Source organism: Carassius carassius, chromosome 35, assembly GCF_963082965.1.
Source record: "Carassius carassius chromosome 35, fCarCar2.1, whole genome shotgun sequence".
Lineage (NCBI taxonomy): Eukaryota > Metazoa > Chordata > Actinopteri > Cypriniformes > Cyprinidae > Carassius > Carassius carassius.
In genome coordinates, this window is record NC_081789.1 from 12,203,680 (window position 1) to 12,228,006 (window position 24,327).

Here is a 24,327-nt window from a genome sequence, read left to right on the forward strand (position 1 = left end):
TGTGCTGACATATCAATAACCTTGAGTGTGTGTATTGTACCATAACTGTGAGAAATCCACATTCTGCAGAAAATGTTATGTAGCATCTTAGTACTATAACATGACACTTTAACATATACACACTATCATTCTAAAGTTTATGGTTGGTAAACTTTGTAAATATTTTTGAAAGAAGATTCTTATGCTCACCGGGGCTGCATTTATTTGATCAAAATATGGTAATTCTAAGTCTTAGTGTCCACAAACTCACATTTCAATAACAGATCAAACTACAGCTTTAACCAAACCTATCTCCACTCAACAAAACAAAGCTCTGGTCCTCATTTTGATCTTTGGTCTAGTACTGGCCCATGAAGAATATGAGAGGTCAACCTCAACCTTAAGTGAGGACAGTTACAGACTCTCCTCTCTCATTTCAGGACACTGACCACTGCCACATACTCACACAGATACACACAATGACAAAAACACACAAGAAAAAAGAGGAAATTATATCTTTCAGATGACAGGATAAGAGAAGGTGTGGGTGAAAGAGTGGAACAACAGAGAGCAGAATAAAAGAAAAAGAGACAACAAATAGTAACAGAATGAGTCACTAATCTATATGCTGAAAGATCATTTTTCAAACCTGTCTAACACTGAGACAAAACACTCCTGAGAAATCTTAGCATAACTCCCACCTTCTCTGTGGGGTTACCTTTTTAGATATTCTCAAAAACCTTGGTGTAACTGAATCAAAAGTTTCACTTACGCAAACTGAGATATACAATCTTTGTAAACATACACTATCGTTCAAAATTTCACTAAAACTTTCTTTGAAAGAGAAAGAAATTGAAAAATTAAATTGCTCTAAAGTGACAAAAAGACATTTACAATATAAAAAAGGTTTCAATTTCAAATAAAGCTGAACTTTTAAACTTTCTATACCCTGATAAAAAAAATAAAAATAAAAAAAAACTGTTCCAAAAAACTGTTTCATGAGTCCGCACTTAAAGGTATTTGGCATGCTGTCCAGGGAGAGAGCTCAGAACTTGGCAAGACTCCCGAGCCCAGGGCAAGAGGGGTCCAAGCTCGGTGTCCAGCACCGGCCCAAATAGCAATTAGAACAGGACAGCAGCCAGATACGTGCATTTATGACCCCCCAAAAAGCAAGGTTTAATGTTAAAGGGGTGCTGGATGTCCTTTGGTATACAATTGTTGCGGCAGTATCTAGGAAGAGAATTTGGCTTCTGTGGAAGTGTTCACTGCTGAAAGACAGAGATAAAGGCTAGAGAAAAACAGAAAAGGCTCCTGCAGGAGCGGCTACCACTATGGCAGTAGAGAAATATAGGAAAGGCTCCTGCAGGAGCAGACACTGCTGCGGCAGTAGAGAAATACAGGAAAGGCTCCTGTAGGAGCAGACACTGCTGCGGCAGTAGAGAAATACAGGAAAGGCTCCTGTAGGAGCAGACACTGCAGCAGTAGTAGGGGAGAGAGATAAAGGCTCCTGCAGGAATGGACACTGCTGCAGCATTAGAGAAATACAGAAAAGGCTCCTGCAGGAGCAGCTACTGCAGCGGCAGTCGGGAAATACAGAAAAAGATCCTGCAGGAGTGGACACTGCTGTGGCAGTAGGAAAGAGAGATGGGGCTTCTGCGGGAGTGGCTACTGCTGCGGCAGTAGGGAAATAGGAAAAGGCTCCTGCTGGAGCGGACACTTTTTGTTGATGTTGAGGTGAGAGATGAATGAGATGATGGTGAGCATGCTGTTAGATAAGACTGGAGGGTCCTAGGAGAGACAGCTTGTAGGATAGAATTGGGGGAAGCTTCAAGGAGACGTTTCAGTGGATGGTTTATGTGAATATCAGCTCTAAATAGGGAGGGACTGGGGATGGGATGGTTCCACCTCTGGTGCCAACAGTCTGAACCTCTGACAAAATCTATAACCTGTTGCTGCTGGCTCAGGGGGTAGGGGAGGTTCCAAGGCGAGAGCATTCGGGAGGTGGGTAGGGGTGTGGCAGATAGAGAGAAGAAAGATAAAAAGAAGGAAGAGTGAGCATGCGAGGGGCGAGGAGGAAAGGTAGCCACTGGAACCGCTTGTGGAGGCGTGCTCATGCTTGGGACAGCTCTAGGAGCAGAAAAAGAGGGGTAAAGAGAGGGGGAATGGTTGGCGTCTGGGCCTGCCCCATTAGCGGAGGCATGCTCACACTTGGGATGGCTCTGGGAGAGGGAGCATAAGAAAAGGAGGGGAAGAGAGGGGGAATGGTAGGAAAAAGGGGTAAGAAGTAGCAGATGGAAAGTCTGAGATGTGAGGGCCTGTGTTGCTTCTCGCTTGCTTCACATGCTGTAGCTGCAAGCCATGGGAAGGGAGTCCTGAAGACCCTGTGCAGCCTGCACTGCTTGCAGAGGCAGCCTCATTCTAGTGTTTGCTATGGGAGCTGGAGGTCATTGAACAGAAAATTGGTTATTAGTAGCATGAGGGAGCGGAAGAGATGTGGGTATGTTTTACAAATGGAGGCAGCCTCACATTTGCTTCAGCTGCTGTGGCTGTAGCCCATAGGGAAGGGGGTGTGGTTTGTGACGTCCTGAAGACTGCTAGCGGAGTCAGCCTCACGCTAACGTCTGCTATGGGAGCTGGAGGCTGCTGAAAGGAAAAAAGAGGGTTAGAAGTAACAGGATGGAAATACTGAGATGTGCGGGTCTGTGTTGCAAGCAGAAGCAGCTTCATGCTTGCTTTGGCTGCTGTAGCTGTAGGCCGCGGGGAAGTGGAAGATAAATTCTGAGAAGGAATACTGAGTGGATGAGGCCAGAAGAGCCATGGTGAAAAGTTGAGTCGCAGCGGGAAGTGTAGTGAGATCTGGGGCGCGGCCCAGGCTCGTTGAAGGCCTGCTGCTGCTGCGACCCAGCAATCGAGGAAAGGTCTGGCCAGAGCATGTGGCTGGTAGAGAAGAGAAGAGCAGCAGCTGCATTGAAGCCAGGTGCTCGGCGGCCATGTCTGGTAGGGAAGGAGTGATCATGGGGCGGGCAAATTGTGGTGGATCTGAAAAATCCCCAGTATAGGTCTCTTCGTTGGACGGAATTTGGGTCTGTGATAAGATGGCAAAGGGAGCAAACCAAATGCTGAAAGTCGAGAGATAACGAAGGTAGGATTTACTTGGTTATTTATAGGAGTTTTATCTTGTGCTGATTGGATAAATGGTGTAATCAATGATGAACTGGCCATGTTAATTATCTGTGCGTTCTCCTCCCAAAATTTGTTTATAAAACATCACTATGCACTCCAACTGTTTACAATATTGAGAATAATAACAAATATTTATTGAGCACCAAATTAACATATAATATTACTATATTACTGAAGGATCATGTCACAATGAAGACTGGATTAATGGCTGCTAAAAAAATTGCTTTGCTATCACAGAAAAAAAAAACTGTATAAAAATTACAGTTGCCATTGCATATGTTTGAACGGTACAATATGAAGTTCCTTTTTTCAGATATAATTAAGAAAAGTGTTTTAACTTCACTGAACAGCTCTGATTGACCAGGCGACATCAACAGTTGTGATTGAGTCACCCAAGAAGTGTAAACAGGACTAGGGCTGGGTATTGTTCAAAATCTTTCGATCCGGTGCCAATTTCGATACCTCAGTTTCGATACCAGTTCCTAACGATACTTTTTTCGATACCATATGTTTTAAAATCCATTTCAACATCAACACAAATACATTAAACACAAAACTTTTATTTTTCACCTTAATTAAAACAAATTCTGGTAACACTTCACATTCAGGATAACATTATTAATACAACTGGTTGTGCTTTTTGGATAGGGGTGTGCCAGCAGACACTCAGGATTGGTATCAATCCTAACTTGGCCAAAATTAACAAAAAAAGAGAAACCTTTTTGCCACATATTATAAATAAATAAATAAACAAATGATATTGTGAACAGGCTAATATTGAACCAACTAAAATGCAAAGGAAATTAAAAAAAAAACCTTTTTAGTGCAAAATCAAACTGCATTTGTGGGTTAAAGAACATTTCATGACTTCTACAACTGTACATTTGTGGCTACTGTGGCTTAATTATAAACGCTATCGTTAACTCATATTTACCATAGTAAAAACATGGTACATTTTCTTTAGTTTATAATTAACCCACAGTAGCCACAAATGTACAGTTGTCTGAGAAGTCATGAAATGTTCTTTAACATCATGAACCATAAAATGTAGTCATCATTCTGCTATGGTTTATTTTCAAAATAGGTAAACACAGGTCACAAGTTAACACGGTCACATTTCCTTGATTCAGCAGCTGCACGATGTGCCGCCGAGAGTCCTGTCTTGAATCCAGAGACCTGGAGCTGATTCGGTGTAGATAAGTAGCTCGGTGGTTCGTGACTGTTGTCTCGTGGCGAGCCATCTTTTAGCGCGTGTTCGAAACCCGCGCGAACACAGACGTACTTTATTTTTATTTTTTGTTTGTCCTACTTACTCCAGCCGCGAAACGGGCGATCATACTAATAACTTGTAATCTTTACAAGAATATCAGAGTCATGCAATGAGCATGTCTGCGTTTATTAGACACTTAATATCACGTCAGTTGGTGCTTTCAGAATCGCGGAATCTGCTGCCGTCGTTCCAGCACATCTGCCGCGGAGACCTAAACCAGGAAGTTGGTCACCAGATAACACGGTAAATAGTTAAACCCTAAGACCGGCTTTGGTTGCAATACTCTTTCACCTCTTTGGCATTGTAAAATGGAAACGTTTTGAGAAAAACAACTACACTTGTGTTGTGTGACTGCGAGTATCTTCAGAAATTGTCCCGGTCACGTGGTGGTGGACAACCAATCACGGCAAATTTAGGTCCTTACATGCACGTATGCTACAAGCTCACACAGACACAGCCGCTTGGCAAAAAAATAAAAAACCGCTGCTTGGCTTTTGGAACCGAAATTTAGCACCGAAAGATAAATAATTTTTAGATACTTATAGTATCAAAGTTTTTCGTTCGATACCATAAAGGCATCTAATTTCGGTACCCAGCCCTAAACAGGACCAAGTTTTTAATACACCTGTAATTTATCTACTTACTCTAAAGTGTAATATGCAAAGTGCCACCATAAAAATGACCCCGTTCAAGAAGATACATCATTCGTTCAGTGATTTTTGTATAATAAAAGGCATCTCTCACACACCATAACAATGCATAGCTGGTTGGCTCCTCTGCACATCATGCTTAAATGAGCATCAAATCCCCATCAGAGCAGCTTACCGCAGTATTTGCATGGCCCTGTGAAATTGGACCATTCATGGGAATAAAACAGCCAAACATGCAAAGCTGAAACTGCTCTGATCCTTTGAACTGACAGCGTCTCCAGTGTGAGCTCATGACCCTGGAATGACCCACAACTAAACATTTTAATATATCAATTCACTCATGTCTGTTCTTGGCAGGCAACAGCAATTCTGGACAACTGGGATGGTGCCAAGCAGTTGATCTGAGACCAGCCAGGGGTAACCTCACTAAAATGAACTGCACTGAAGATCATTACGAAGAATCTCAGCATTGTAGTGCATAGGGTTATGTCGACAATAAATCTGCGCTAATATTTTGATTCATTTAAGTGTTTCTGACACCCAGCAATTCAATATTACAGGATAATTTGTGCAAATGAATATCCAGCATAATTAGAGAGTGCTAGTTAGGGTTTCAAACTGGCATAAACAATGGTGTCTTGCACAACCATTAATTGGAAGAACATATGTCTTTATAATGAATTTAAAAATGAATCTTACACTTAAAATCAACTTGCTGTCTGACAGCAGGCTCAGTTTCCACCCAGAATGCTAATCCCTTTTTGACCAATGCTCTTAAAGTCATTTCATTAGCTGTTAAAGTCTGCAACAGGATGAATTCTTAGTGCAACTTTCCAAACAGGTTTAATAGACTATACCATGGCTCAGTTAATTTGAAAGCATACGCTGACAGCCTCTTGCAGCATTATTGATGGTCTATCAGTTTATAAGCATTCAGTATGTTTTGTCAAGTCAATAAAAAAATAGCATCATATTGTAATACCTAATTTAATCAACAAAGGCTCATTGGAAAACAATGCCCCCACCATTTTTACAAAAATCCTAACTAACACTAGTGAAAGTAAAACACCAAGAATTTTCCACACAAATTAATAATGGTGGCAGATAATCAAATAATAAAGACTTATTTTTGCATGGGTCCTTCCACAACACAATGCTATAACCTCACAACACTTGTACTATAATGCATTATTTGTGAACTAAATAAACTGCATCACATTACTAGCTCCATATATTTGGCTCTTTTGACATAGTAAACATGCTAGGTAGCTCACCTAGTATAGGGCTGTACTTGTGATACACAGCACTGATTTTAACAGGTTTTATTCAAACATATTACATTACATGTGTGTGTGGTTCTCTGTGTGTGCGTGTGTGCCAACCATGGTAGTATAATAATTATTCTTCATTTAAATAACCCCATATTTTCCTATATTGTCTTAGGTTTGTCGGAGGAAATTATTAACCATATTGCTTAGATTTTCTGGTTCGCAACTGGTTATTTTAAAACAGGAACTGTTTTATTATCATAAGAATTAGAATGCTTTATCAGTTGCCAGCAAATTATCATGACATATTGTTTTTCTTAGCTAAATACTTTGAAAATATGAGTACAGTTGTCCTGCTTTTATTCTATTCTTTTATTTGTTAGGCTCCGTTTTTATACACTTATCTAATTTTGTTATTAATAAAAAAGCCTGAAAGCCTTGCTGAAACGTTTACATACACTAAAAATATACATTTTCATCTTATTTTTTATATCTTCGGTCAAGCTCCGCCCCCTTCCCATTATTTGAACCTTGGACCAAGTTTCCCTACAAACTACTACATAAACTTCTCACGCCAACAACAAACCCCGAAAGTCAGGTCTTCACATCTTAAATGTTCCCACGCAAACAAGATTGCAGGAAAAACGAAAAAAAAAACATATCTCAAGAAGTCAATCGCTGTCTTAAATCTAGAACGGACATGAACAGTCAGCAAGTTCTATTAAACATCCAAACGATGGCTAAAAGCCTCCCATGCACCCCAAACGCACCCTGAGCACACCTGGTTAGTTAGGGACAGCAGACTCCTGCTATCGTTGTTTTTCTTATCCGCATCTTTTCAGTCGTGTCACACCCCAGAATGAATCGCATATCGGGTTACTTACAGCAACAGCAACGTGCAGAAACGCAAACATGCGCGCGTCTTCTCTTACAGAACGCGCCGCTCAGAAGTTTGCGCGCAAGACTACAACTAGACAATCGCATGATCAGCGAGTATCCAGGCTAGTAGACTGAGTTTATATAAATAGATGAAAGTTTTTAAAAAGTATGAGGAACTGTTACCTTATTTCACAATATGCATGCACCCTCAAAACAACCGTCCTCAGTTCCGACTCATTCTCAGTATTCCGATCATTTGGAGGAAGGCTGAATAGCTTGCCATGTCCTTTTAGTCTCTTTTCCCGGGGTAAGTACAGTTCACTCAATGAAAGAGCCCGAGTGTGTGAGAGTGTGTGTGAGTCGCGCGCCCCTCCTCTCCGCGCTTCGCCCCAACAGCTCTGCGCTCACCTAGTTGTAAACTAAGCCAAGTCTGTGCTTACATCACACATTACTATGGTGACTTCAAATCCCTATAGCTCTCCACCCAAAATACCTGGCGGATCATCACACAAATAGAAATACGTTTGAGACTTCAAACATTGAATCAAAACATATATTATACAATAATAATTTTCACAGTTATTTAATTTATTTACATTTTCACATGTTATTGTGTTTGGTCTATGTTATATATCTTGTTACCATAATCAATTAATGCACAAAATGTAAAACATCCATTATCCATATCCATTAACTAAATTTTTTGAACATGACATTAAAACTTAAAGTAGATTTCTTATACTTTCTTTAATAGTGTATTTAAAGTTTGAGACAAACTTGAAATACAGATATTTAGACAAAATATGATGCAACACTCCCTGATCTCTCCTACTTTTGATTAAGTGTGAGGTGAAGGGCAGGTGAAGGCTTACACAGCTAAACTAAATGCTAAACTCTTCGTGTTAAGAGTGATTCAGCGCTTTCCTGCTGATAGTGTTCAGTGGTCAGCAATGAATCAGCTACAGAACGCCCATACAAAGTAAAGACACGGAAACATACAGAACAGATAATGACACATTCAATTCATCATAGCCTGATTAATGCAGGACTGAACAGTTCCACCTTTAAAACAAGATATGTTTTTTATTATTATTGTTTGTGCAAATATTTTATAATAGGTCTGTATTAAGTATTGTAAAAGCAAATGATTGACCATACAAATAAAAAGGTTAGTCAAGTGTATGGATGACTGGGCACTAAACCAATCAAAATTCCTCTCTCTCTCTCTCTCTCTCTCTCTCTCTCTCTCTCTCTCTCTCTCTGTCTTTATCTCTGTCAGTCTTTCTCTGTGTGTAAACCCGCCTACACTGTTCCAAACTCTTACATACACATTCACATTCTGCAGCCAAGTACGTTCATTCTTGAGAAGCTGTCAATCACCTCCATTGTTCTGCTGTGTAGGTCTTTAAGAGCAGGTGAGAGGCCTTTTGTTTTCAATCAGAGTAAACACAAGCAACACTCCCTCACTCACCCGCTGTGGGGAGGTGTTTGGCCTCTACCCCCACCTTTTCTCTTTAATACCCCCTGGGGCAATCCAAATAACATTCCACAGGCCCACTGAGTGGATGAGTATGGGCAAAAACAAGTGAAAAGAGAACGACAGAGCGAAAGAGTGCATTTTACAGAAAGCATGTTGTTCTCACAATCTTAATATCACAAAATGATACATCTAAAAGTGTTATGTATATAAATTATCCCGTGTACTGTTGTGCTATAAATTTGTCAAATTAAAGCAGAAATGTACACACTACCGGTCAAGGGGCTTTATTTATTAATTTATTTTTAAATGATTTTGAAAAACCTCTCTTATGTGCACCAAGACCAAATATTTTAAAGTACCCCATTATGGATTTCTGAAAATAACCTTTCATGCAGTGTGTAACACAGCTCTAAGTGAATGAAAACATCCTGCAAAGTTTGAAATATGAAAGTGCACCGTGTATAAAGTTATTGTCTCTTAAAAGAAAGAGTGGACTCTGAATCATTAAAACAAGTCGTTTTTCAAACGAATCCCAAGCTGTTTCATGTTGACATCAACATGAAACATTAGCATATATTGCCCGCCCATTTGTTGGTCTTTTCAGTTGGTTTGAATGAAAATGCAAATTCATTATTTGCCGCTAGGTGCCGCTTTTGGAGTGGTAAAAATAGCGGTTTCCCCGATAACACTGTACACAAAGCAGTGCTGCAAATGTTGCTTTATCAGGCATTACAGACATGATGAAATGGAAATGAGACCAATTGGACCAATCACCACAGATTAGCTTCCCGCAAAAGAGGGGTTTGGAAAAATTAATAGTTGAGTGAATCGTTTGGAAGTCATTGAGTAAGTAAGGTAAAAGTTTTTGACCTTACATGCATGTCAACCTGTTCCCAAAACCAAAATATGGACCTTTCATTAACCGAAATATTTCACAATATTAGGGTTTACTGTATTTTCGATCAAATATTTGATTAAATATACAGTTAATTGTGATACTGTAAAATATTATTAGCCTTCAATTTAAAATAACCCTTTTCTATTTTTAATATAATTGTAGGTGGGGGGAGTTCATGTACAGTGCTCTCTCCACCTTCAATACCACTGAGGTGCCCTTGAGCAAGGCACCGAACCCCCAACTGCTCCCCAGGCGCAGCAGAATAAATGGCAGCCCACTGCTCTGGGTGTGTGTTCACGGTGTGTGTGTGTTGACTGCTGTGTGTGTGCACTTTGGATGGGTGAAAAGCAGAGCAAGAATTCTGATTATGGGTCACCATACTTGGCTGTATGTCACGTCACTATGATCACTATGAATATATTATAAAATGTAATTTAATCCTGTGATGGCAAAGCTGACTTTTCAGCAGTTGTTATTCCAGTCTTTAATATCACATGTTCCTTCAGAAATCATTATAATATGCTTATTTGCTGCTTATTATTATCATGTTGAAAACAGTTGTGCTTTTTCATGGAAACTGAAACGCTACCATTTAGGAGCTTGGAGCAAGTAAGTTAAAGCAACTATTATGCCGTGTTTCCGCCTAAATTACAGATTTAAGATTTGGTCGGTGCTAAACTTTGTCATTTTTCTTAAACATTCTGACTTGAGTGTGAAACTGAACAGAAAATGGAAATTTGAGGGCATGACCTGACAACAAAAATGTGTCATTATGATAAATGGTACCAGACTTCAGTTCTCACCTCAGGCAACAACAGCTGGGCACAAGCACTGAAAATGGATTCTTTCGGCCAAAGGGGAAAAATTTATAACAAATCTCCACCTGTTCGGACTGAAAGTTCATTCTGTTTACAACCTTGTTAAGTACTCTGCGGCTATAGAGTGGTTGGTTATGGGGTCGCAGTGAGAAAGAAAAATAATTAATTAATAAATAATTATTATAAATAATAATTCATATAAAAATAATTTAGCATATAATGAATGGAGCTAATATTATGAGTCAACAGAGAGGTGATCCCTGTGGTCATACATGAAGAATGTGCAGAGTAAGGATAGCAATGTCTCATATTCACACACTAAATATATAGTTTCATATTGCGAGACACATCATTCACTGCAGAAACTGAGAAATCAGACCAGATAAAACGTTTATTTTATTTTCACTACTTCTTTTCTTCACCATATGGCCTCTGTCTAATATTTACAGCCACTAGGTAAATCAGTCCTTAAGATCCAGAACAAAGAAAACCTGTGGACAACCTTTGGCTGACCAACTGAAGATAAATAGATAACACATACACACAAGACACTGTTACAACAGTGAGATAACTTTAGTGGCTCTTACTATAATTTAGCATGGTCCAGTGCAATCATTGCAACAATTTAATGCCAGATACATAACCTGTTTTAATGTTTCCTCTAGCTACTACCTGCAGGCAATAAAACTGCTCATTCTCCCACTGAATGATCATATAAACATTTTTACTTCTTTTCCCGTTATTGCAACATGGCATATTTGTATTGCAATTTTATAGTTTGTATATTTTACTATATCTGTTGCAGTCATTTGACATTTATGCTATGTTCACCTTTATGGTATATTTGACATTCAAAGACCACATTGCAAAGGCCGCTGGATCTTGCAGGTTTGCATTGCACAACATCAGAAAGATCAGGCCCATTCTAACAGAGGATGCTACACAACTTCTTGTCCAGGCCCTTGTCATTTTTAGGCTGGACTACTGCAATGCTCTTCTGACTGGACTTCCATCAAGCATAATAAAACCTCTTCAAATGATTCAGAATGCAGCGGCATGACTGGTCTTCAACGAACCCAAAAGAGCCCATGTTACACCTCTCTTTATCTTCCATGCACTGGCTACCGGTTGTCGCTTGCAACAAATTCAAGACATTGATGCTTGCATATAGGACAGCCACAGACTCAGCATCCCTCTACTTCCACTCACTACTATAAATCTACATCCCCTCCAGAAGTCTGAGATCCACTAGTGCAAAATGACTAAATGTAAATGTATGACAATCAGTGAGACAAAGTAATGGCAGAGAATACAAAAACACATGCACACATACCAACAAAAAAAAAATTCTGACATTTATATACCAGGTCCTAGAAAACATTTTTATAATTTATAAAAGACCCCCTATAAAATCTGACTAAATATATATATATATATATATGTATATATATATATATATATATAAAGAACAAATCTGAAATTTCATTCCTAACCCAATTTTCAATTTTCTTGATTATAAATGGATGTTAGAGTGGGCGTTTTTATAAGCCTTCAAGTTTCTGAAGGAAGTATTGCATAAGTGGCTATAATATGACACGTATTTGATACTCCACTATTATAAAGAAATTTAGCCCAGGGCTGTCATTCAGCTTTGTTTATGATGCTACATACACTTATTTCCACAAATATGCTTCATATCTGTAGTTCAAATACATGGACAGATTCTGGACTTCTGGAGCTGACACTTGCACAGCAGATAGTATTCACAGTGAGTGGTCTTCACCTGTTCTCGGAGTCTCTCCTGATGGCCCATGATGGCAGAGGCATGGTGTGGGTACTTCTGCTTCAGATGTTCCAAAAAGGCCTCTCGTTTTTTATCCATATCTGAGGGCTGCATGGCCAGGATCTCCTGTGAGCTGCGCGGTCCGCCCACCGTGTGTCTTCGTGGAACCCCTGCGCGGCTGGATTTGGCCTCACAGCGGCTACCTGGGCTGTTAGCGGAAACAACCTGATGTTTACGGGCCAGGTGCTCAGCGTCTTCGCTGGAAGTCACCTTTAGATTTCCCTTCAGAGGTTCTAGGGAAAAAAGACAGAGATGCAAGAGAATATGGTAAGAGAAAAGTGGGAAATTTTGAGAATGTTTCCTTGTGGACCGCATTTGCACTGGGTATCACGAAAATCAATACATGTGCACACACACACATACACAAATGCTAAATAAACTTTACAGATGTCAGACAGATTCTCAGATGGAGCTGTCAGGACAAGATTTATTAAATAAAGATGTCAGGTTGATCATCCTCAAGCTAAAGTTTCCAAAAGCTGAAAGAAGCAAACATGTCCTAACAAAGCTAGCAGAGCGTTAGCGCTGAATGCTTACTTGTATCAAATGTGACACACACACACACCCACAAGACACGCACATCAAAATATAATTTGAAACAGTAGATACACTCTCTTAGAAGTGAATAAAACTGAATGCTAAAATAAGACAAAAACATTCTGTCATATTTAGTTAGTGTCATGAGTGCTAAAAGAATTAGCAAAAGTGCTGAGCAGAAAAATACTCTGTCAGCAATAACTTCTCGAATGTTTTGCCCTCCGGTGTGAAGCTGGCACACAGATGTTGAGATATTGCCCAATTGGGATTCTTTGTTTACTTCACATATAAGGTGAGAAACAGTAGGCTAACATTCACTTTCACACTGTGTTCTGTTGTTTACCATAGATGCTCATTAAAAGGTCAATAAAGAAGTGTAAGAGTGTAAGGATGAGAAATCCTGAAACCCATCCTCCTCCCCTGTAGACTTAAGGTCACAGGACAGCAATCTATCAGGCCTATTTATAACTGCTAAGCTTACACACGTACTTGTACACACAATCTCAAAGTAAGTCAACAAGAAAATTAAGAAATCCTGTTTTATTCTGCAAACATTCAACACTGTCGTTGCAACCTTGTTTTATCACATCTACATCAGCGTCACGGAGCCCTTACCTTCCCCAGGCGGGTCTGTCCTATTCTCTTCTCCAAGTTCTGCCATGTTCTCCAATATTATGACCTTACATACACTGGATTTAAGAGTCTGTCTGTAGAGAGCAGCTGTTGGCCAGATTCCACTGTCTCTCACATGAATGAAAGACGCTTTAGCAGTTTACTTTAATGGAATCTGGATTACTCTCGACTCTTGTGATCAACTCTAGAAACATGCCAATTGAAAACACCCCGCTGCATGCTGAGTGAGTATGTGTGTGCATGTGTGTGCCCTCATTCCCAGACCTAAAAAGGTGACAGTGACGTTAGCGTTCCCATGTTTAAGCTTAGTGAGGGGCCCTCGCCAACAGGTGCTAGATCCACACTTCCTTTTTCCTTCTCTCCTTTGAATTTTTATCACATTTTTCCCATTATATTTTAAGCTTTTTATTTTTGCTTCATGTATTGGCACTCCACATGCAGTACAATTTTATTTTATTTTCCAAAAAAAGACCAGTTAAAGGAAGAGCTTAACCCTTTAGAAAATAGTGTCGGGAAGTCAAATCAAATGTTATATGATGTATTATGCGTCTTGTATGAGGTTTTTTTCCTCAAGTAAAACAGTATAACAGTACAATCCGCTGAATGTACTGTATTTTTTTATCCCACACATCCTCTATTTCATCACTGTCAAAAAACTTAATATGGCACTAAACTGACTCGGGTCGGTAGACACTAAATAAACAATGAAATAAAATTTATTAACAAAGCTGCGATTGTCGGTTAGTAGTCATCAATAAACTAATCTATCAAATATTTTTTTAACCTTTTTTCTTAAAAAGAACTTTGGTAACTGTAAAGTTACAGTCAGTAGATTTTTCATGTTTTTAAAACTGATACATTTAATGCTATAATATAGTATTATATACAAAAGTTTGTCTGACATTTCTTATAATTCTTTAGGTAAAGAAAACTAGATTTACTTTAAAAAACATAATGAGTTGTACTTATGCACCATATTTGTGGTAAGTGCTTCCTGTTGCAAATACTATGTTTGGTCGAACCTTTTTTTCCTGATACAGTGTGTCTAATGTGAAGTGATTGTGAGAGAACTGTAATCCTTCAACAGCTGAATGTGTGCGGCTGCTCCACAATTTCATGACAAGTAGATTATTCAATGAAGGGTATTTTAAAATGTTTCAAATATCTCCTATAATCCTATTCAAGTCATTGTCATTACATCAAAGAGGCGTGAGAATATTTATGTCTGTGTGAGGGTTCTTGCAGTGTGTAGTTCAGTCAGCTCAGACAGACAGATGAAAAGTAATGCATAACACATGGAAAGGAAAGAACCTCTTGTACGCTTTTGGATGTCTTATATTGTTGTTTTTGATAACTAAACACTATTCCTCACGTCAGGGTATAGATGACATGTTTTATTTGACATGCCTATGAGAAACAGAAGTACAGTTCGTTCGAGAGGTTGTACGTCTGTGTATTTTGCATAATTTTTTCACCCAACAAAATACTGAAAATGTATGTTTCTAAAATATCCAGTGCAAAGAACTTCAATTCTAGTCTTCAATTACATACTGTGTAAATAAAAAGACTGGGAGATGTTTCTCCAGGTTATATGTCAACTATGTTATCATCATATATTTATAAGAAATAAATCATTTCACGTTGCTAGCATGTTTTAGAATCTTGATAGGCATTGTTAGCATGTTGCCAGCAAAGTATTGCTATATTAAATTTAAACATACTAACATCTTAATATGTTTAATGTAGAGCAAGTTTGGATGAAAATTGTTTGGCACTTGGAGTCCCATTTGTCCATGTAAGTCTAAGGGAATTTTGGCCTATTTGGAAGTCAGCTACTGGAATTTCATGAGTTGGATCAGTTAGAAAAGATACAGCAGCATGAGTCAGGCAAACACAAATGTTTGTGCCAAGTTTGGTTGATCTAGCTTGAAAGCTTTAAGAAGCATTAGAATCAGAATTATTAGTGTCAGAAGAAATGTATACACTACAATGCATTTCTCTAAGACTAAGGCATGTTATTTGTCTAAATTAATTTTTTTATCGTACAAATGTATTTTAAAAACATTATTTAATAGAATGAAATTCCATTGCATTACAAGCATACCACTGAGCTCATTAAACAAGCTCTTTTAGTCATCCTTCTGTTTAAAAAACCAAAGCAAACCTATCAACTCGATAAAAATCATCCAGTTATTGCAAGCCCAAATACCTTAATGACCAAATGTTCCATGATAAAACATAATACCAACTGTATAGTCAGTCATGATGATCATCAGCACCTCTCATTTCTGCCAAAGCACCAGTGACCTTCTGCAAGATGTTGATTTAGCTCTTCCTCATCACACATGTTCCCCATTGCTTACTTTCCCCCAAACCACAAGCCTAAACAGCACAGTTCTCATCCACCAAACCACACAATCTTCCTTTTCCGATTTAAAAAAATCTCACACTGAACAATACTGAGGAAGTACAACCACATCCCTCACTCTTTCCCCTGTAAAAACACTTTTTATTTCCATTCCAGTCTTCTTCACCTCCTTTAACTAGCAATTCCTGGTCACGGGACACAATGACCTGACACTGAGCTGCACCAAACAGGGCATGTGTCTTCAGTAAAGAGGTGTGTGTGTGTGTGTGTGTATCCCGGTTCGTTTGGGGTCAGTGGTGTAGAGTTTTGCTCAGTAATGGATTTATGGAGGAATGTGTATCTGTGTGCTACCACTCATAAACTTTCATCTCCTCTCTTTAAAAACAATGTTCTTCTCTATCTTTCTGGTTGGACAGAGCTCTTTTGTGTGGCTGGGGATATTGTGTTACTGCAGACAGTGACTGACTAAGGGATGATAGTCTCATTTAATAAGATAAGTGAACCTTACACACATAATTTTACTCACAAAACTGAATTCTCCTAAATATGATCATCCTACTAAGCTAAAACCAAGCTCATTTTGATTTTGGGAATGTTAAGGAAACATGATTGGAAACAATCATTATCGTTTCAGTTTAATTTGGCTAATTGCGTGCACACACACACACTGACACACAGTTCTCTACACCTGTAATAAGCCCATTTACAGACCCTCCGAACCCTGAGGCCATTTTGGGTTGATGGATCAACTGTCATTGACCAACTGTCAATCACTGTCACTTTTAAGGATGAGCTTCAGGGTTTGGGCGGCAAGAAGAACTCCTCATCTTCATCATCATTTTATACTTGAATAATTAACTTTAATCAGATCATGAAAGCATAAAAACATACAATAACATGATACGGGTGTGACACCATGCGCCTTTTCCCCTGATCACAATGCTGGGTGGCACGTTCAGCCAATGAGACTTATAAACCCTTAAGACAATACAAAGAAAAGAAGGGGCCTCCAGGCAGAATCTGTTTTTATCTCCTTCATCAACTTGTAATCCAGATTAAATCTGACTCGATCTGTTCCAACAAGTTCCCACAGATGATCTCGTTCCCTCAGCCAGCAGAAAGCCCAAGGCAGAAGACACTGACAAATTCCCAGAGGAAGACAAGGATTTCTCGACAGAAAACCCACAAATATTTCAGACGACGTACATTCACAAGCACTGTGTTTAAATATATATAAGATTTATTAATTGAATGAACAATTGTATGATACATTGTAACTATAATCAGTCATATCGGTTGACCACTAGAGACTACAGACTATGCTGGAGTAAAAGAGAGCAGATGTTTTTCCTTCTACAAGTTTACAACCACCAGACCTTTACACATACACACACTTTTACAGGCGTCTGTAAAACAGGTGTGGAGTAGAGAAAGTGTGTTACTAGTTCCCGCATATGTGCAGGCGAGTGACCGGATTTATTTAAAAAGAGCTTTCTACTGTAAATACAGTTCTTTGTGATGCTATAATGGGGCCACAATGCAGCCTGGTAACATTCTTGCCTCTCTCACAGGAAGAGTTCAGCTTTCGGCCTCCAGTATCTGTTTACAGAGGATGGGATCTTTTGATCTGCAAGCAGTAGAGCAGAACTGGATAACAGTGTCAGAGTTCAGTCTGCTCAACGCTTGCCTTTCATTATCAGATTATGGTCTTATTCATCCACTGTACTGTAGTGCCCTTATTTGTATAAGGCCAAACATCCTGACCTAGTGCTCTAGAAAGTGTACTAGGAATAGAAAATCTAATCTGTCTGTCTGTCTGTCTGTCTATCTATCTGATGTGTATTTATTGGCCTATTCTAAAGCCATGATTGGTTGGTGTTAAGTAAAGCAATAAAGAACTGTGTGTTGTGTTTTAAGTGTTTTATGAAATTGAGTCAAAGGCCGAGAATTGGTGTATGGTTTTGCAGATTTGGTGTGGGGTTCTTGTGTTTGAGTGTCAAGCTTTAGAAATTGTATGACAAGTAGCTACAGATTTCGTGTGTAAGCAGTTGATGAAAAACTGTAATCGTTTTTTTTCTAAATGATCATTTCTATTTGTCATACTGTGTCATTTCAGGGTTTTCTTTGCTTATTACATGATATTTGAATTTGTGAGTTACCGCGCAGTTGGCCAAGACTGACCCTTCCCCTTAATAAAGTGAATAAAGAAGCTTTCGGCTGTGTGTTTGTCTCTGTGTCAACGGTCGCCCTGCCAACAGAGGGGCTTGCGGCACCCTGAAGAGAGGAGATGAGGGAACCGCCTGTGAACAGCTGCTCACACACACATACACACACACACCAGCCCTAGCTGTGAGAATTGCATCTTGATTATATTTGGCACAATGAACTCATGTATCATTCTGCACACAGCTGGAGAACAGACATCCAAAGGTGTGTGTGTGAGAGAGAGATAGAGAAACAGAAAAAGAGATGGGAGAAATGAAGAAGAAGTGCTACATCATGTTATATTGTATAGTACAGCACGCAGCAAGTCATGCTGTTGTCTGTTGAGAGTTAACAGGAGTCGGTCCTGGCAGGAATACAGCTGTTTGTCTGACCAGAGATATAGACAACAAGGTACTGGATACAGTCTGTTAAACACAGACACACACACCGTTCTTGTCTCAGTCCAGATTTTTCATTCTGTACATGGGCTTTGCCAAATTAGAATTTAAGTTTTAATATAACACTGCTGAGATGGCTTTATTAAAATGTGATTAGAATCCACTCACTGCTCTAAAGCGAGATTAACACCTTCAAATGTCAGTGCTCTTATTCAGACATGATTGAACTCCTCAACTCACTTCCTTCATTCTGTCTCTGTCCCATTAAAATTAAACTGGCACGGTCCCGCATGGTCAAATCTTGATTTTTAGGTAAATAGGCAAATTCTGGGGGTTTCAGAAGCTGCTTTATGCACTATAGTCTATGCATTTTCACTATAGAATGACTTGAAATATACCATTTAACTATTTATTCTTATAAATATTACTTTAATACAAGCTAATGATTAGTTAAGGCACATACTAATCAAGAACTAACTTTAACTATTAGTCAGATGAAGTCATATGACATGAGTTAAATGAATTAATATTTAAAAACTGACACCAAAGTGTTAATTAATACATTAACCAACAAATATAGTCAAGGTTATTCACACATGAATTAATTTCCCTCATGTCATAGTTAAGGTTAGGTCTTGATTAGTGCATGCCTTAACTAATATTTAATTTAAGTATTAGTACACACTTATTCATGTACTGTTATTGTAAAGTGTTACAATATTAATAATAATTATAAAGAAATTGATTTTTAAGAAGTAAAAGATCTATATTTATAGTATTTAGCTGTTTGAACATTCTGGTTATTTTTCGTCCTTTCTGGCGCTCTTTTCTAGATAAACTAAAAAGTAAAAATCAAAGGGACACAAGATTATAAAATTTTACAGCTATTGCACCATGATACAATATAGTACAGTGGTAAACCATCAAGGGGCAGACTATATAGTGCAGAGACTCATTAAAACCAACAAATACACACTGTTATTCATCTCATGAATCACAAATCAAGATTTTAATATGACACCAACATCTGGCCAAGAGAAAACCTCTCAAAGTCTCCATTTCAGTTCCTCACTGTGTGAACACAAAGTCTTTCCAGCCTAACCCCCTACTGATCCCACACAGAACCGTACCACAGACCTTACAGCAATGGGAAAGAAATTGTATGGTTACAAAAATTCTAAATATTTTTTTTTTTTTTTTTTTTTTTTTTTGCCCGCTGCACATCTACATTAATGGTTATTTTATTGATACAACTCCGCCGCCCTCTAGTGTCTGGTTAACAACATGCACATACATCTGGCAAAGTGATTTCTTTAGCCATCACATCAGAATTTCTCCCAGCTTTGCAGACATCCATTAACTATCGAACTACTTCATAAACTGTTGAATAACACAATGGATTAGCAGTTTAAAAACTAAAATATTTGATTTTTATAATCAGAGAGAGAAAAAAAGAAAACTGATCATTGCAAAATTAGAGTTACGTTCCAGCCAGAGGCAGAGCAGACTGGGAAAAACTGGTTTAGGGTAAAAAAAAACAAAAAAAAAAAAAACATCACATTACAGAAAAAGGAAGTGATTGATACAAAGTGGAGAGAGCAGTGAGGTTAAAAAGATGGGATGCAAGAAGGATGTAGGGCAAAAAACGGAAGAACAATGAGCGTGAAGATATACCAAAAAAAAAAATTTCTCTAATGGATGAAGGCTGCAGCAAATGATCTGATTTGCTGTCTATGACATCATCTCTTCTAGGCCGCCTCCCAGTTGGACGATGTCATCAGCACAGAGGCATGTCAGTGCTGTAATGCAGCAGGACCCCAGCTACACACACACACACATTCAAGAGCACAAGGCTAAGACAGTTTGTGTGACACAAAAGCATTGGAGGGCAGTCAAGGTTTACACGAATTAAGTCAAATTAGTGTGAAAGAATGACCAAGCGCTACAGGCTCAAGATCACTGTCCCCAATCCTGAGTCCTTTCCTCTTTAACCCTGATCCAGTTTCTCAAAATCCAGATTAAGTGTCCCGAAAGTCACAGGCAGAGAGCACTAAAGCAGATGCACATCATCCCTTAATGCCCATGTGATGCAAATCTGATTAACACAAATGTCAACACATCATCACAAGGTTAGGAGTTACAAAACACACATTTACTAGCATGATTTTGTTTATGAAATCAACAGAAGCTTCACAGAAAGAGATCTAATCAACTCCAAATACTAGATGTTCTGAATGGTGATTGTAAAATGCAATAAAATCAAGAATCTGTGATTTGTTCATTCTATTTAACTTTTATTTAATTGACAAAAGTACAAAGAAAACATTTCCAAAGCTTTCACTGACCGATACAAGTAATAAATGTATTTTGTAAATATGAGCAAATTTAGATTTTGATGGCTGCAACACACTCCAAAAAAGTTGAAACAGAGGCACGTTTAACACTGTGTCACATTAACCTTCCTTTTAATTACAATGTTTCATTGTTTGGGAATTGAGGATACTTAATTGTTAAAGTTTTGACACAAGACTTCGGAAGATCAGCAGTCTGTGATCGGTGTTGTCTGAGGCTACGTTTACATGATGTAATCAAAAATGGAAAAAGTTTTTCCCTTGCATTTTTTTAAAGTTTCACGCATACTCGACAATGTTTTCAAAACGATTTGCGCTGTATTATGTATGCCAGGCCATTAGTTGGCACTGTCACCTTGTTAGTAAACCGTTCCTGTAGGAAAGTGACGATTATATGTTGTACATGATGCATCTCTGCTGTTGGTTGAAATATACTCCGTGCAAGTACTCCGTTGAGTTTTCCTCGTCTTGTATTTGAATGCTTTAAACTCTTTTGAATGTTTAAAGGATCAAGGCTTAAAAACACATGTAAATGATAAGATTTCGTGATGATGCGCCGTGATCTAGCTTTGCTTGCAAAGACTGAGATGCTCCTTTTATACCCAAACATGATACCCTTACCAGTTCACCTGCTTACTGTGAGCTGTTTCAAAACTGATATTCTATAAACATTTCACTTTTATTTTGCCTATGTCCCAACTTTTTTGGAATTTGTTGCAGCTGACAAAAACAAAATTTGTTCATATTTACAAAATACATTTACGTTGGTCAATGAAAACTTTGGAAATCTTTTCTCTGTACTTTTGTCAGTTGAATAAAAAATCAAGAGAATGAACCAATAACAGTTTAATGATTTAATCGCATTTTACAAAACGTCCCAAATTCTCTGGAATTGGAGTTGTGGTATATACAATTAGCAATATTTTCAAACAAACAGAAGTTTTTGAGCACTGACAATCCTCTCCAGCCGAACTCAAGAATCAGTTTTACTCATGTATGAATTATTCCCAAGAACCGTGTTGTGAAACAGATCTGAACTGAACCCAGAACTGGATTTTATTTTTCACAATACTGTTCGGAAGTCTGGGGTTAGTATAATTTTTAGTGGTTATGAATTTGGTCCAAAAATGTATGAATGAATTAATAATTGTACAATATTATAACAATTTAGAATCACTTTTCTATTTGTAAATTTATTAAAAATGCAATTTATTCATGTGAAGGCAAAGCTGTATTTTCAGCAGCCATTAATCCATCTGATCCTTTATAAATCTGTCTAATGCTGATTTGCTGTTTAAAAAACATTTCTTATTATTATCAGTGTTGAAACAATTGTGCCGCTTGATATTTTTGTGGAAACAATCAAGATTCTTTGAAGATTCAAGTTCAATTGAAAAGCATTTATTTAAAACAGAGATCTTTTGTAGCTTTTAATATAATTTTACTGTCACTTTTGATCAATTTAATGCATCCATTTCTTTCAAAAAGAAAAAAGAAAAACAAAAAGAAACAAACTTTTGAATAGCAGTGTCTATCTGAATGATTTAGTGGGAAATACTACTTTCAGAGCTTGTTTTTGGATATGTGTGTCTGTGTTCATGGGGTGTGTGCTCCCAAAATTCTGTGATCCATTGGGTGTATAATGAATGCCATACGCCTGATGTCACTTAATGAAGAATCATCTCAGTCCTAATAAGAAGAACAGTTTGAGTCTAAAGTCTGTAGACAAAACACACACGCTTACAATCAAACACACAATGTGTCACCATTCTCTGATTATATGACAGTACAAAATATTACCCTGCTTCTATTAATCGTTTCAAAACAATATACATTTCATTACTGTACTACATGAGTGGTTTATGTCACATTGGTTCTTATTGGAAAATGTGCCAAATTGTTGTTTGTCCACTACTGAGCTAAAAGGCCCAGCTGAATTCTGTATTTGGAAGAGGAAGACGGGAGGTAAACTTCCATCTGAGGAATGAGGACTATTGGTGGAATGCAGGAAAAACATCTGAGGAACAGACAGGGAACGGGGTGGACTTGCTATGTGTCCCATTGCTACTTCCATTGTTGACATTTTCCTGAGGCTTTCCTTTTTCCTTCCATTCAAACAACATTCAGAATATTGTGTGACCTTAAGACTGAAACGTCGGAAAACCTGGGGACTCACCCAGACCCTGAAACAAATTTCACACTGTGCTTCTAATGGTTAATAAATACGCATAAACACACAGAAATAAAATAAGGTTTTTGTGAATGCATTAATGTCTATTTTCTACATAAAAAAACAAACGCTACAAGCACAGTTTTGTTTTCTCTTTAAAGCCTCTGTTTGCTCCTGTTGATCTGCTCCTTCGTGAATCTCTAAACCATTTGCTTCCAACCATTTCAAACCACTGAAGAAGAGGAATAACAGACAGGAAGGAGGAGAGGTAAAGATGAATTTCCACTCAGCGCATGCAGCCAGGAAAAGCTCTAAGCATCAAAGTGTCAAATATGACAAGTTCAGTGTGTGTAAAAGAATGGGGTGGACAGGGAGAGGTGTGGGAAAGATGTTCTGCCTTATACTGACACTTTTTCCCATCATCCTCCTGTCAGAGTCAAATCACAACACATTTTAAACTCTACCTGAAAATTTGAAGAACAAAAGACAGAAAAAGTAAGTGTTTTTAGAGTTAAGACATACGACACATCGTTTTCCTCATACGTCATAACCACAAAATCTATTTTTTAAATTGATAGCTATGACTCTAGTACTGACTTTTGATTTCAACAATAATTTTTCAATTAATTAATCTACTGGAATTCTCAACTCCTGTTACAGCCAACACTCTTTAAAATAAAAGGTTAAATCTACAAATGAAAAGGTTTTTAAAGTCTGAAACAATAGAAGAGTAGTTTTGGGTTTCACAAAGAACAAAAACCTAGATGCTGTAAAGAGAAATTGTAAAATTGCCAACAAAGTGAGTATTATATGCACACAAAAACGTTGTTTTAGGCCTAGTCCACACGGACACGGGTATTTTTATAACCGGAGTTTTTCCTCCTGCGTTTAAAAATAAAACCCGTCCACATGAAACGCAAAAACATGCTATCAAGCGCTGTCAAGAGCATGCCACACCAGCAGGCGGCGATATAACCCAAATTGTAAAGTCACCTTGGCCAATCAGAAGCAGTCATCGGCGCACAATCTGACGTCAAACACAGCGGATAACGGCGCACACTCTGACGTCGCAAGGCAAAAACCCCGGTTATACTGTCCACACGGCAACATTGCAACCGGCGTTTCTGAAAATGCTCACCCTGGCCGTAGTTTTCAAAAATGTTCGGTTTCGGTGCCCTGAAACTGCGTTTTCATGTGGACGAAAGGCCGAACCGCGTAAAAAAAGTCATGGTTATAAAAATACCCGTGTCCGTGTGGACAGGGCCTTATATGCACGTCAAACACATGCATATCGTACACATGCCAAAGGCAGTTTCTGCGTATAAATAGCACGCAAAACACCAAATTGTAAAAAGAAAATTAGAGCTACTGATACGCATTTTCATGAGACCGGCTCG

The 24,327-nt window shown here is 38.3% G+C and overlaps 1 protein-coding gene across 11 annotated transcripts in view; it reads right to left on the reverse strand.

Annotated features, from left to right (window-relative positions):
* si:ch211-285f17.1 (sickle tail protein homolog) overlaps nucleotides 1–24,327 on the reverse strand; it is a 137,431-nt gene that overhangs the window by 43,076 nt on the left and 70,028 nt on the right. For 9 of the 11 annotated variants that reach the window (XM_059524443.1, XM_059524442.1, XM_059524439.1 and 6 more), the window contains exon 2: nucleotides 12,209–12,501. In XM_059524443.1, the coding sequence (XP_059380426.1) occupies nucleotides 12,209–12,501 (293 nt within the window). Of the gene's footprint in view, nucleotides 1–7,412; nucleotides 7,627–12,208; nucleotides 12,502–13,420; nucleotides 13,680–24,327 lie in introns of those variants that run through there. The other 2 variants (XM_059524444.1, XM_059524446.1) reach the window with 2 other exon arrangements.